Source organism: Kryptolebias marmoratus, linkage group LG1 (assembly GCF_001649575.2).
Source record: "Kryptolebias marmoratus isolate JLee-2015 linkage group LG1, ASM164957v2, whole genome shotgun sequence".
Lineage (NCBI taxonomy): Eukaryota > Metazoa > Chordata > Actinopteri > Cyprinodontiformes > Rivulidae > Kryptolebias > Kryptolebias marmoratus.
The window spans coordinates 18,834,817-18,848,793 of NC_051430.1; the positions used below are offsets into that span (position 1 = coordinate 18,834,817).

The 13,977-nt window shown below is 38.0% G+C and overlaps 1 protein-coding gene across 2 annotated transcripts in view; it reads left to right on the forward strand.

Moving 5' to 3' along the window:
• The window catches only part of si:ch211-106a19.1 (uncharacterized protein LOC561797 homolog), a 44,128-nt gene that overhangs the window by 19,015 nt on the left and 11,136 nt on the right, over window positions 1–13,977 (forward strand). For both annotated transcript variants that reach the window (XM_017413840.3, XM_037976399.1), the window contains exons 3-5: window positions 7,454–7,704; window positions 11,949–12,147; window positions 13,550–13,670. In XM_017413840.3, the coding sequence (XP_017269329.1) occupies window positions 7,454–7,704; window positions 11,949–12,147; window positions 13,550–13,670 (571 nt within the window). The remainder of the gene's footprint in view (window positions 1–7,453; window positions 7,705–11,948; window positions 12,148–13,549; window positions 13,671–13,977) is intronic.

The following is a 13,977-nucleotide window of genomic DNA, read 5'->3' on the forward strand; positions in this document are numbered from 1 at the left end:
ACAAGCTTTTAAAACTAACATCAAAAGTTGCAGTGCTTGTTATAATAGAGGAGCCAAAACTGCTACACTGAGAGTATAGTGTCGGAGTTAAAATGAGAAATGCCAAATTACAAAAACATTATCACCATATCTGTCTTATCTAGAGCAGAAATGAACATGTATTGGTAGAATTATGTTCTATATGTTCTGCTATGATCTAAAGATAAAATGTTTATGGTGGAACCAACTAAATCAAAATTTCAAAGAGAAATTCTGACTTTTCTTTAGTCAACTTGGCTTTAAAAGAGTTTCTTGTCACATTAATGTTTGATATATCTGGGATTTTTACGGGCTCAGTTAGTAGGTTTTAGGACAACCAGAACTATCTACTCTCAAAGGTTTGATCCACCATTGAAGGATGAACCAGTTCGGTATTCCGGATTTTTAGTGTTCTGTTTTTGTCCGTTCTTGCATATTTTAGAATTAAGACTCCTTGCATAGTTGCTGATGTTTGGGTTTTAATCGTCTCTTTTGTTTGCTGCTTCTCGGGAGCGTTCAGTGGGATAGACTGGCAGAGCTGCTCTGCAGAGCTTCGGGGACAGTGATAAGTTGCACTGCATACTTTCTCATTTGCTTGTGAAACACTGAGCACCATATGACTGGGTTTAACCTGGTGTCTCCTCAGTTTGTCTCCCGGAGATGTGTCTCAGGGGAGGTTTGGAGCCAGTTGGCTATTACAGGGCCAGGATTATAGTCCCTTACCCTGGGATCCATCGTCACTCTTCATCTGGCATGTCCTCTACGGTTTCTGATATACTTCTGATTTTTCTCTGTACTCTTGTGCAGTCTATCTTAAGCAGCTGCTATGCAGTCATTCCTTCACTATTTGCTGTCTGGACTGAAATAAATACTGGGATCCATCTATGTTAAAAGTCCAGTGGTTTTATGGCTGCCTTTTTATGAAGTGCAGTAGTGTTTTTGTGTGAATCTTGGGACCTTGACCTTAGACTTCAAAAACAAGCTTGTTAGGTGAATAGGTAGTTCTAAATTTTATATTAATTAGCAGCTGCAGGTCAGGAGGAAGAGCAGCCATTTATAAATTTGAGTCAGTGGTTCATTCTGCAGCTTCATCTGTCTTTGTAACAAAGTGTTCTTGAGCAAGACTGAACTAATTTGTCCCCCAGATGCAGTCATCTTCGTGTAAGTGCATGTATGTTAAAACGCTTTTCACAGTTATTTATTTATTTTTCTTGTCACTTCAAAACTTGTAATAGGTCCAGTGGGACCTGTGAAATCCCAAATCTAACTCCCAGGCCTCTACCAGGAACTGTGAAATAATTTGAACACTAGATCACATAACTATATGGAAACAATGATGTAGGGCGTAATTATTAACATACTTGGGTGTAAATCTTCAACTAAAGAGCCCAGCAGAGAACACAGATCATAAAGAAGTTCTGGGCTTGAAGGATGTTAACATTAAATGTGGTCACAGTTAAAGAGGTTGGCTTTTACTTGTTTTTGAGGCAGAAAAAGTGTTTGTGGCTGTATTGGAGACAACACCGTCTCTCACTTTATGAGCACCTCTACTGGTCCCAAGCTTGTTCTTACAGCACAGCGTCAGTTTCTGATTACAAAAAATGGATGAAGACTTAATCCAACCCCCAACTAGTTTCCATTATAAACCTTCAACTACAACATCTGCTGACATCTGGTCATATTTGGACACTTTTGTAAGAGGGGAGAAATGCTTGTTTTGTTTTCAGCACTGATCAGAAAGAACGTATTTAGCTGATGGTGAGTTGTTGAACTTTTACAGGCATAGTATTTAATTTGGCTTTAAAAGTCTAAATATGTTGGAGTCAGAAATGTTTTCAGGTTGGCACCTGTCAGCAACACTTTAATTTCACTTAAAGGACATGTCCAAATGTGCAGCAGGAGCAAACTTTTAAATTCTGAAAAGAACTACAGGAGCTCTGTCTCCTCTCTCATTATAGGCCTTTCAAGAAGTTTAAATACCATTTTTAAACCAGAGGGGCAGCACATCTCCCCCCTGTGCCTGTCCTGTCTTTGTGCTCGTCTTTCTGCCACGGGGTGACGTGCTGTCAGCCGAAGGCCTGGCTCCACTGATCAGACAGCCGGTCCTCTGGGACCTGCAGAGAGACAAGTCCTGACAGGGAGATAGCAGACGGCTGCTCACCCAATACATCCTGCCTACCTCTGCCTATTCTCATGATTTCGCTGTTTTGTTTTTCACCCGCATGCTCAGAAATCTGGTGCTGGTCAACAAGGAGGGACTGTGGGCCAACAGATAAGCTTCACTCGTGTTAAGATGCAAAACGGATGAAGGGTTTTATGCGCTTGTATCTCAGCTCGTCTCCAAAACATCTCTGTGTAAATGAAATCATTTTACATGCTCTTGCTTTAGACTGATCTGACTGGAAAAATAATTGTGCTAAACAATTTAACGGTCTCTGTTGGTCTCAGTCATGGTGGCCACATTAGCAGTGTCACCAAAACTGCTTTCTACTACTTAAAAATATCAAAATTTAAAAAGTTTTTAACTCAATCGAGTTATAAAAACTGGGTCTATGGGTTCTTGTTGAGCAAATTAAGACTACTGTATTGGTCTGTTTGCAAAATCATCCAAACAATCAGTTTAAACGCTGCAAAATGTTGAGTTCATTTGCATGAAATTCAAACATGTTACTACAGTACTGAACTCTCTTTATTGTCTTTTAGTTCAGAATAACCTTTAAAAGCCTCAGAATAGTCCACAGAGCTCTTAGTGGTCTGGCCCTCCTGTTCATCACTGACCTTCTGGCCTCTGAGGTCATCGAATTCCAACCTTTTCATTGTTCTCACAATTAAATCCAGGTTAGGTGAAGGTGCCTTTGAGTTCCTGTCGTTCTGCTGTCCAGAACAAGCTGCCTGCTCTCTATGTTTAAAGACATGTTCAAACCTTTATTATTATGGTTCATGAGTCGTAGCTATATGTATATCAAGTTGTGTTGCATTCTCTTGTGTATGTTGTTAATATAACTGCTTGTTAGATGTACACGGGGCTTATGCATAATCAGTTCATATACATCATTTTACTTATTTGTTACTACTATCATTAGGTTCATGGATGTATTTGTGCATGTATGTATGTGTTGAATATGTATGCGTTTGTCTGAGTTATTTTATTTATTATGTTTTGTCTTTGTGTATTAAAGTAAACTATATTAATAAGATTATTAATGCCAGTCAGAGAGCATGAGGTGCAGCGGTTGATAAATGGGGAGCTGACTTGCAGTTGCGTTGATTCAGGTGTTAAGCTGTAGGAGCAGGGGGGGAGGAAGTTCGCCCTTGAGACATGACTGGCGTGGTAATGGGCTTTTGTCCGTGCCTCTGGATGTCGATTTTACTACGAGAACCCATCCATCTGCATGTGCTGTAGTGAGGAAAAGGGCTGTAAATGAGGCATTATTGCACAGACGGGCCTTTTTATTTACATGGGTTTAGTGTAAAGCCCAGCTCGTTTTTTGTTCTAGATATGAGGGATTGTGTTGATATAAAATGGTTAACGATCTTAAATAGCTTCTCACTCTAGTATTTAGACTTGTCTGGTGGTGCTTGGCATTTTGTCAATGCTCTATAGATCTGACTCTGGGAACTGCAAGCACAGAAAGGATATTTCTGATATAATTCCTCTCAGTTTATTGAACGGGCTCTCAGTTTATTTCCTTGGAAAGTGAAGTGGTCTTGGAGGTGAAGTGCTGTATGCAGAAACTCCTCTAAAGACATGGTATATTTGACACTTTATTTTGAAAGAATTTTTGTTTTTGCGAAGCGCTGTATGCAAACCTTGAATGCTGCTGGATCAGCACAACCCCATTTTGGAAAATCAGGCTAAAGTTTTCACATGGGAGCCAAATTAGCTCAGAGCAGAGGCAGAAGACGAGCAAAATTTTGCCATCTATCTGAAAAGCGTCATGGCTGCTGAAGCAAACATTGCCACATCAAACGTGCACACTTTGTTAGCTTCGCATCGGTTTTTCTTGCAATGCGTGTCATTATGCAGAGTGGATCCTGCACTTAATCCACTGTGACTTCTGAGTTCTGTTATAACCCAAAAACGGCAACTATAAGATGATAAAAATGAATATTCTTTGAGTGGCATTAGTTGGGCTCAAAGTCGTGGAAATGTCAGATCTTAGGAGTGTATTTTAGCTTCCTCTTTAAATGTCTTCCCATCTTTTTATGGACGCTCTCTGGTACTTTTTACCTCCCTCACAGCACCTCCAAAAGGATCCTAATCCAGACCCTACTATGTAATTTCACACCTCTACATGTGGATGTGAAGCAGAGCATGAAGGAGTGACACCTTCTCCTTCAGTTACATTGGTTGTACATCAGTTTCTTGCTTCAGCTTGAGTTCCTTACACTGGTCAGAGTAAAAAGTTTGTTTTTCTCTTGGTTATTTCTGATTAAATATTTACAACATTTAGCAGAAGTCTTAGTTTTTGGTTTTAACAGAGGTTTTTGTATGCTGCATTCTCTCACATACATTACCTCTAACATGACACTAATTTCCCCAAAGATTTTATAAATTGTACTTTTTATGGCAACAATGACCTGCAGCTTTCATGTTTATGACAATAACATTAGTAACACCCATTCTTCTGTTGCTGCTGATTAGGAACTTGTTGGTGCTTCTACATTGGTCGTCTGTGATTTTTGCTTTTGGAAGAAGTTGCTCCATTTAGCTTTATTTGATAAAAATGGGTCAAACCAGAAAACATAAATGTTTGTTTTAAATGCTGCGTTTTCAAATGTTCTCCCGATTATGTAAAATTCACTTCAGAGCACTCAGCAGTCTTTATTTATTTCTTGATGTTGTTCTGTTTATACTTTGTCTGCTTCTTTTGAAAACAGTGGCACAAAAATGTTAGAAGTCCTTATTTTCTAAAACATATTTTACATTTTGACTATTTTAACTGACAGATGTACATTTAAATAAATCCGGTGAGAGATTTTTATGGACAAAATGTTTGTTCCCTGGTGAAAGAAAGTTCTTAAATGCTCCAGTTCTGTTTAAAGCGGAGCTACCAGAGTCAGGTTTTATCAATTAACGGTTGATTTTATTATCTTCCCTAACTTTCTCAGAACTGGCTCAACTAAAACTATTTTTGCTCTCTGCTGCTGTTCTAGGCTCCAGTTTTTCACCACGCAGTACAGACAACTTTATGATGGTTTAAACTTTTTTCTCTTCTTTACTTTTTGTGTTTTTCTGCAGTGACTATTTTGAAATTCTTCAAAATTTGCTTCCTTGTCTGGTTCTTGTTTGTCAAAGATGATTGTTGTCATTTTTAAATCCAGGTTGAGTTTTATTCTTCCTACAGGGCTGCTGCATCCAACTTTAAGGAGTATTTTTCTTTTTTAAACTTTTTTGCTTGTTTTCTGCAATAGCCTGACAGTTGTCCATTAGAGGTCTATCACTGTGTGTTTGTGCTGTTGAACTTAATGAACCTCTGTTGAAAATGGATGCCCAGGAATGTAAATATGGTAAGAGATTCTTATGTTAACTTGTCTTTTAACTTGTTTTCCTTATATACATTAGCAACAGTTAGTTTTGAAGACATATTTATCATTAAAGCTAAACTGACTTTAAAAAGATAATATACTTTTCAACTCTTAGATCATTTGATTTTAACCAGTTCAACCTGTTTTGTTCTCAGTTAGATGTTAATGTCTGAGCCATTTTTCATGATGACTTGGATACGATCAAATGGAAAAAAATAAAAATCACACAAATGTAAACCTCATGCTAGCTTAAAATTAAGAGTCAGGCGATCATTAATGTCATTAGGATCCATTCAGGGGACGATAAATTTCTGCACAAAATGGTCATGCTTCACCCACTGCTGTTCTTTTGAACCAATGATACTATCCTTATTTAAGTTTCTGCTTTATAATTCATAAACATTATTCACATACTGTAAAGGAACTACAAATATGTCTGCTTAATTATAGTTTGTGGATGCTGAGAATTGCGTGAATATGTGAAATTATCATTTAGTGCTGGTTGTCTTTATGTGGAGTTGGACGCTCCTCTGGGTAAAAGAGCTGATCGAATTTGGATCCAGTAAGTGATGTAGACCTGCTCCTACCGGTCTGCCAGGTAGAGATCCATGTTGTGCTTACATTGTGTAAATGGGTTCGACAGGGGTGGTACTGTGTTCCTCTGCAAGGTCACAACCAGCCGCCGTGTTCTTTGATGAAAAGTGTTGCTGTAATGCTGCCTCTCACTGTCGCTCTAACATCTCTCCTATCAGCTACATAACAGCCCTTTTCAATGTGACACAGCATACCCTGCGTGGCGGTTTGTATGATGCAGCAGACCAGCACTTTGCAGACATTAAAGAGTCAGCAGGTTGGATTAGAGGCTGTGGAGAGATTTCCTTTCTAAACTCAGACTCTATAATTTAGCTATTACAACAATACAGTATAGGATGCACGATGAGTCGAGCGGTGTTCTTCTCTTTGTCCTCATCTTTATTCCTTTTCTCCATGTCCTTCCCACACCCTGTCATTTGCTTTCTCAGCTTCAGCAATAATACTAATATTTAATGTGAGTTCTTGTGTTACAACATTTCAACATGCTGTTCTGTCAAGAACAGAATACTTGTTTATTAAAAGGGGTTCCTTTGATTTATCCGCACCATATGGGCTTTTTCTCATTTATAAGAACAGAAACATGCAGCACTTACTGTATGTTTAGCTCCATGGTAAATCGTTTGAACTTTATATACAGATGTATCTAGTTTTAGGATTTGACTCACGAGATCATGCATGCTGCACAACCACAGCGACCATGGTTTGTGCCGAATGCGTACTTTTCATCATGTTTGTCTGCCTCCTCTTCATCATCTGCCAAATAAAAGTACATAAAATCCTTCATAGCACAATTTGTTCTTCTAGAAACATCTAGTAAACATTGTTATTTCTAAAGATTCTACTTTCACGTTGGACTTGTTCATTTTACTGTCTCACTATGTTTTTTATATGAACTTGGACTTCAGGGCTGCAATTTCTCTGTTTTATTGAGTGGGCTTGTGTGTAGATGTGTGTGATGTGGAGCTGGATCCATAATACTGTTGTCTGGTGTTTTTCAGCTTTAGGCAGACTCCCCTCTAACATAATGAACACAGTTTGTGTGATCTGAAAAAAAATGCTGTTAGATGGTTTGTCTTTAATGTTAAATGATTGGTATGACACTATTATGGCTTCCTGCATTAAAAAATGTCTTCCTTTTTAACTGCATACTTGTGTGCAAAGCAAGTTTATGCATCTTTAATGGGAACAATTCACTTTCAAATGAGGTTGAGTGCAGATTTAACAATGTTATATTAAATTTTCAAAGGAAAACACCTCTGCTGGACCAATAAATACATAATTTATTTATCCTTTATTGATCTTCTTCTTTCAGATGACTCGGGAGACGAGGAGCCCACATCCCAGTCGGACCGCAGCGAGATCCAGGGCACCCTGAAGATTCTAGTCAGCAAACTAGATGACCTCAGCACATGTAACGACCTGATCGCCAAGCATGGAGCCGCCCTGCAGCGTTCCCTCAGCGAACTCGAGGGCCTGAAAGTCCCTCTGGAGGGAGGAGAAAAGATTAAGGCAGTCAATGAGCGAGCCACTCTTTTCCGCATCACTTCCAATGCTATGATCAATGTAAGTACTCGGGTGTAACGAGCTATGAGCTGCTGCAGCAAGGTTAAAGTCAGTGATCTGTGCGCTGCATGCTTTGGCAATGATCACCGGGACATGAGCTCCAGTTATGTGCAATGTCCTGGTTAGTAAGTGATGAGAGACGGCCTCGGAGAGCCACCAATCTAAAAACTGCACATTAATGCTCAACCAGATCATGTTTAACCTACTGAAACATTAATCCTTCTGCTGCCCCTCTTATTTACCTGGATGTCTGTAGCTGTTTTGTCTGATAGCACTTTATGTTTGTTGCCTGTTTCAACAGCCCTCTCCCATTTTCATCAGTGGCAAATATTTCTAAGGGCATTCAATGACTATGTTAGTGGTGGATGAGAGTTCAGGAAGGGCTGAGGCCCTGAAGGAGAGATACTAGATATGATATTGGGTGGGGGTGACAGGAATAGCTCCTGCTCCCCACTCTTCTCAAACCTTGGGAACCGGGGGGGCGTTGAGGGTTGAAGAGAAATGTCAGAACTTTCTGGACCCCAGTTAGACAAACAGATCTGCTCTGACTGAAGTCAGGCAGTCATATAAGGATTGTTGTTCTTCCTGCTTCTGTCAGCTGTTTTGATCTGGGGTCAGTAATTCTTATTTTGGTTTCTGTGCACGTCTGATTGATACGTTTTAATATGCGTTTCATGAACTCTGGAATGCTGTACATTGACATCAAATTTTCACTATTGTCTGAGAGTTATTAACAATAATTGTAAATCAAAGCAAAATTTATATTCCTTGCATGCAAAATGAAACAGCTGAGGAGCAATACATGAAATGGGTAGCTATTCATTAACTAAAAACTGGATTTTTCTTTTGCCTGAAACTCCGATTTAAGGCTATTGACACCGTGTTTGCAGAGGGTTAAAATGACAAATTGATCTCAGTTTTAACAGACAAGTTTACACAGATTGGTTGCTTCGCTCCCAGAGATGTCCCGATTAGTGGAGCAGAAAATAACTTGCTGAGTGAATCTGATTCAGGACAGACTTATCCTCTGCAGCACTGGTTTCAAGTAAGGTTGTAAGAAGGAGTTATGTTTGGGCTTTAGGTTCAGTAATTTTATTGGTGATATTGAATTTTGGGCTTAATCTCTTAGATTATGTCAAATTATTTGCTGCTGAATGTAATTTATCTTAGATTTAGTTTGCTTATTTTGTTTGAATCACATTTTAAAAATTCCAAATAAATAAAGAGTTACAGTCTTGTCTCAAAGTTAACAGGATGGTGATAACATAAAACATTTACATAAAACTTTCATAAAAGGTCATGAACTTTAACCTAAAAACAAATAAAACATAAGTTAGAGTAGATTCACTGTAACATAATAAGATGATGACTCTGAAAGTATTTTACCTTTTATTTTACGTTCAGTCTTTAAAAAGTTTTTAGTTTTGGGAAGTCAATTAGGGTAAAATACTTGTCATTAAGATAGGATACAATTTCTGAATTTCTATTTATTTATTTTTTTTATTATTTTTTTTACAAAAGTTAGGTTTTATCAGTTTAAGAAACTTGATGCAAAGGCTCCTTAAGTTGTGTGGAAAATTTTTAAGTAACTTCAGATAAATAGGAAGTACAGGAAAATGCCTTCAGACATAAGATCCTCTTGGATTGTCTAAATCTTTAATGCTGTTTCGAGTGTCGATGTGGTTTAACTCATGCATCGTGTGATTTATTTTGACCACAGCTTGGAGAGGGTTTTACTTTAGTTCATTCACCTTTTAATCCAACTTTTCAAGTGTGCCTTTGACTCCAGTGACAAACTGTCCCGCTGATTCATGGACGCATTTAAGAGCCCACCGTTTTAGATTAAAATGGTTGAACTACATCAGTTAGGTGTACTTTTAAACAGGCTGATTTAAAACAAAAGTCATCTCTGGACACATGACAGAAAAATGAACCGTTTCAAATACAGGTTCACTTTGTCATGTGAGGAGTTTTAATTTAACACTGATTATTCTCACTTACACACCCATAACTCGTACTCTTTCACTTGGTCTTTATAAAAAAAATTATTATTATTTCTTTTCCTTCCCAACACTAGAAGTCACATGCAGTCTGAGCTCATACTAGAGAGTCAGCAATAAAAAAAGTGGAAGTGTCACACTTTTTAAGTTGGGGTTTGACTTTCATATCATGCTTTTAGTCTGAGGAAGTGGACTTGAACGTCACATGCGTTTGTAGCATTTAAACAGAGGCTCAGGCGCTCGTCTTTAAACTGCTGACTCGAGACTAAAGAAGGTAAGAGGCTGTCATTTTTCTGCCTGGAGAGCTATGAAATTTATCTTAATCTTGTCTGTCTTGCTAAGTTTTAAGTGTGAAATATTTAGTGACTCTTCTACGGGGATGAAAAATTAATGATGTGATATTTCAGAAGCCTCTCGTTATGTTAAGGCTGAGTCGTTAAACACTCATAATTCTGAAATGTTCTTAAATTTTAAATGAAATGTCCTGATATGTAATTGGCAATAAAATATTCATCTCTCAGCAAAAATCTTTTAATAATCTGGAATAACAGATATACAATAAGTAATTTTCCTTGTCTTATAGTGCTCGCAATATATCTTAAACCTAGACAGTCTCTGGACTTTTGGAGTATTAAATTTAGAAACTCAGTGCTTCTGGTTGGAAAAAAATGATGGAGAAAATGCCTGTGTCTTTTGGCTTTTCAAGAATCAATATGCTGCAAAAAGAAATCTCTTGACAAGCATAAAATCTGCAGACTTTAGTGAACAATAATCAGTAAAGTGTCGCTCTGACGTGCTCTCAGAGGTTGTGACGGTGATGATCAGAGGAAATGTAGGCAACAATAACGTAACGATTTATTCTATACATGAAATTAACATATCTTTTTTTTAAAAACTTAAAAAATTCATTGTTAAATATATAAATAATGCTGAATTTTCACACCTGCAGAGTTTAATTTATTACATGACATCAGGGCTGTAACAAATATTTAACATTTCAATTTTTGAAAGTAAGAAAATTACTTCATTAAATGCCTAACTCTTATCATATGTGATGATTTTGTGTCTCTCATTAATTTTAGGTTTGAGTAAACAGAATAATTATTTTGGTCATAATAAATAAAGAAATACACAAACATGCATTGGAACAGTGAAATAACTGTTGTTAGTTGCAGCCGCAGGCATATATACAATATATATATTTAAGAATTAATGTGTGGGAGAGAAATCGAGATATTGAGCTGCAGTAGTTGTTCTGCAGATCCTGCGTGCCTTTTTCACCAGAGCACAGAGATGAGCCGAGCAAAGTGAGAGTTTGATCTGTCCTGATTCATGCATTCAGACCCAACTTTCATTAAATGACTCAACTGAACAATTACAAGTCCCTCTGGCTCTGGGAAGAAGGAGACTTTTTCAGATGACACCAATTACGTATATTTGAATATATAATAATATATAGAATATATGTCATTGGTTGACACAAGAAGGGAAAAAGTTTTTAGTTCAGTTCAGCAGTTTTGGATTATTCGGTACCACTGAAAGCCTCACACTTTAGGCTCAGTGATGGTCACATGACTGTTTTAGTAAGATGAAGTTAGCCAAAGGGTGTTATTTAAGTTCAATGACCTTTTGAGCTCAATGAGAGGAAAGCTCATGATTCAGAGCCAACAACTGCTGACATGTAATAAATGTGTGATCTGAAGTAACCTTTTTGTCCCAGCAGTAAAATCAGAATGGCAATGATGCCCCCTTATGGCTCATATGGTCAAGAGAGGGCATCGCTGTGGCTCTGACTTTTCTTTTTTCTGTTTTTTTTCTTTCTTTCTTTTTTGACTCATATTCATGAGGGCACTCAGTCAGGGGTTTTATCTGTGGCTCATCAGCCATCAGGGTTTGCTCAGAGGTTCATTTGACGCAGCAGGGACACCCAGTAAAAGCTTTACAGACATCTAATTAACATATTGATGATTGCTCCAAACAGTTTTGATTAAGAACCATGATTGCAATAATTAGCACAATTGGCTTTACCTGCATTTCTATTTTAATGCTTTCTGTCTTTTTGTTGCTAAAGATCAGAAAAGATATATGCCAGAACGTCTAATCTTTTTTTGTTTTCAGGGAAAACTGTAAACTTTCAGGATATACTAGGAGTAAACTCTTACATCCGTTATCAGTTTTTGCTACATATTACTGAAATGTAACGTTCAGTGCTGACTGTGTGATCATGCACTTGTTTTTCGTCAGGCGTGTCGAGACTTTCTGGACCTAGCTGAGACGCACAGCAGGAGGTGGCAGCGGGCGCTGCAGTATGAGCGGGAGCAGCGTACCCACCTAGAGGAGACCATAGAGCAGCTCGCCAAACAGCATAACAGCCTAGAGCGAGCGTGGAGAGAAGCACCCACGCACGTTTCCAGCACACCCAGTGCCCCAACCAACAACCAGGGTGAGAATGAACGTTATTGACTCTTGTAAGTCTCACAGTGGGCATCATTTTATAGGCTAAAAGTCATGTGGAGCCTTAGGCTTGATATAATAGAATGTCCTCATGTGGAGAAAAGCAACTTTAAGTTGCATCAGAAGGTTTAGATTGGATTATAGCCCTGTTTGGTGGTTGTTATATTAACAAAGAACTGCTCATGTAAGCTCTCCTGAAAATCTCAAACTTAAATATGGAAACTTTGTGATTTAGGTTATTGTATTACCTTGACCTTTTCCTTCTTTTTAAAGTCTCTCACTGGTTTTGTTGGCCAAACACTGTATGTATTTGTCTTGAAAATGGTGAAATACAAAGAGGGCTGTGGCTGCCTGAGGCTCAGCTCGGCACGCATGCTTTCTCATCTCGAGGTGCCTAACTTTACAAATCTTCAACAATATTTTAACACATTTCTCAGGCTTTAAGGTGAGCAGAGTCAGAGTTTTCATGACCGCTTCCTCTTTCTCCAGCTCTGACAGCGGCTGTGTTGAAGCGCTGCTTTTTGAGGGCTCTCTGCATGAGTCAAGCTGCAGTAAATGAGAACATACAAGACCTTATTTTCCTGATTCGCAGCAGTTTCATTCAAAAGCACAAAAAAAAACACATCCACACCTCTGCAGACCTCCACAAAATCTATTTCCTATGTAAGCGGACACAGTGACAGAAAATATATAGGATACAGGCAGACAGCTGAGTGGGAGGCGAATCCATCTTGAATCCATGTTCGGACTTTTCTACCTGACAATAAATAATCTTAAATTCAGAATAAACTGTGCTAACCTGATAACTGCAGAAAATTAAATCAGATGAAATGCTGCCTTTCTTGTCTCACAAGGTATTTGTTTTTTGTAATGTTTTATTTGAAATAATTTATCTTGCTTTAGATGAAATTTGACCCATTTTAGATATCATGGGAAGTCAAATTTAGCTGTTTTGTTATATATTAATCCTATATATTTGTTTATATTGCTCTATATGAGCAATATAAACTACCAGTTCTGGTTTTAGAAAGAAGGTAATACGCCTGCAGGTAAGAGGGCTGTATCAGATCTCTGTGTTATCTTTAACACACAGGCTTTAACATGATTAATTTTCTCCCATCTGCGTTTATTTCCTTTTATCTTAATGGCGATGATAAACCAAGCTGATTTTATTATGAGAAGCACGCACAGAGAAATTGCATCAGGCTAGTTAACCATCAAGACTATTAGTTGGTTTAGTAAGCTTATTATTCCCTAATTAATTACCATGAGTATGTGATTATATGCTGTTCTCCACTGAACTCTGCAGAATACACAGCTTCTACCACCCTGAAATGTTATAGTTGAATTTATTCAGTGTCTCTGTAAAGACTTTACTGTTTCACCTGCAGGGAGTGGAAGGGTGAACAAAGAAGAGGCAAGTGATGAAGATGAGGATACTGAGTACTTTGATGCCATGGAGGACTCCCCTGCGTTCATCACAGTGACTACCAGTGAAAGCACACAGCACAGGTCAGCCAACATGCAGTTCATGGGACCTTTTTAAATGAGACAAATGGAATATAAAGAGAAAGCTAAAAAGATTGTAATTACCCTTTCTATGTTTATTTCTTGATGTCAAAATTGATTGTGAAATTCCAGCATAGTTTGAATAGTTCCTCTTTGCTTTTTCCACAGATGAAAAAAAAATGTAAGAGTAAAACTTAGAAACAAACAAACCCATCACCACTAAATAATATAAATTAGAGAGATTATTATATTAAACTATGACTGTAACATGAAGAGACTGAAGACTTGGCAGGGTAACGAACCGAGCCTG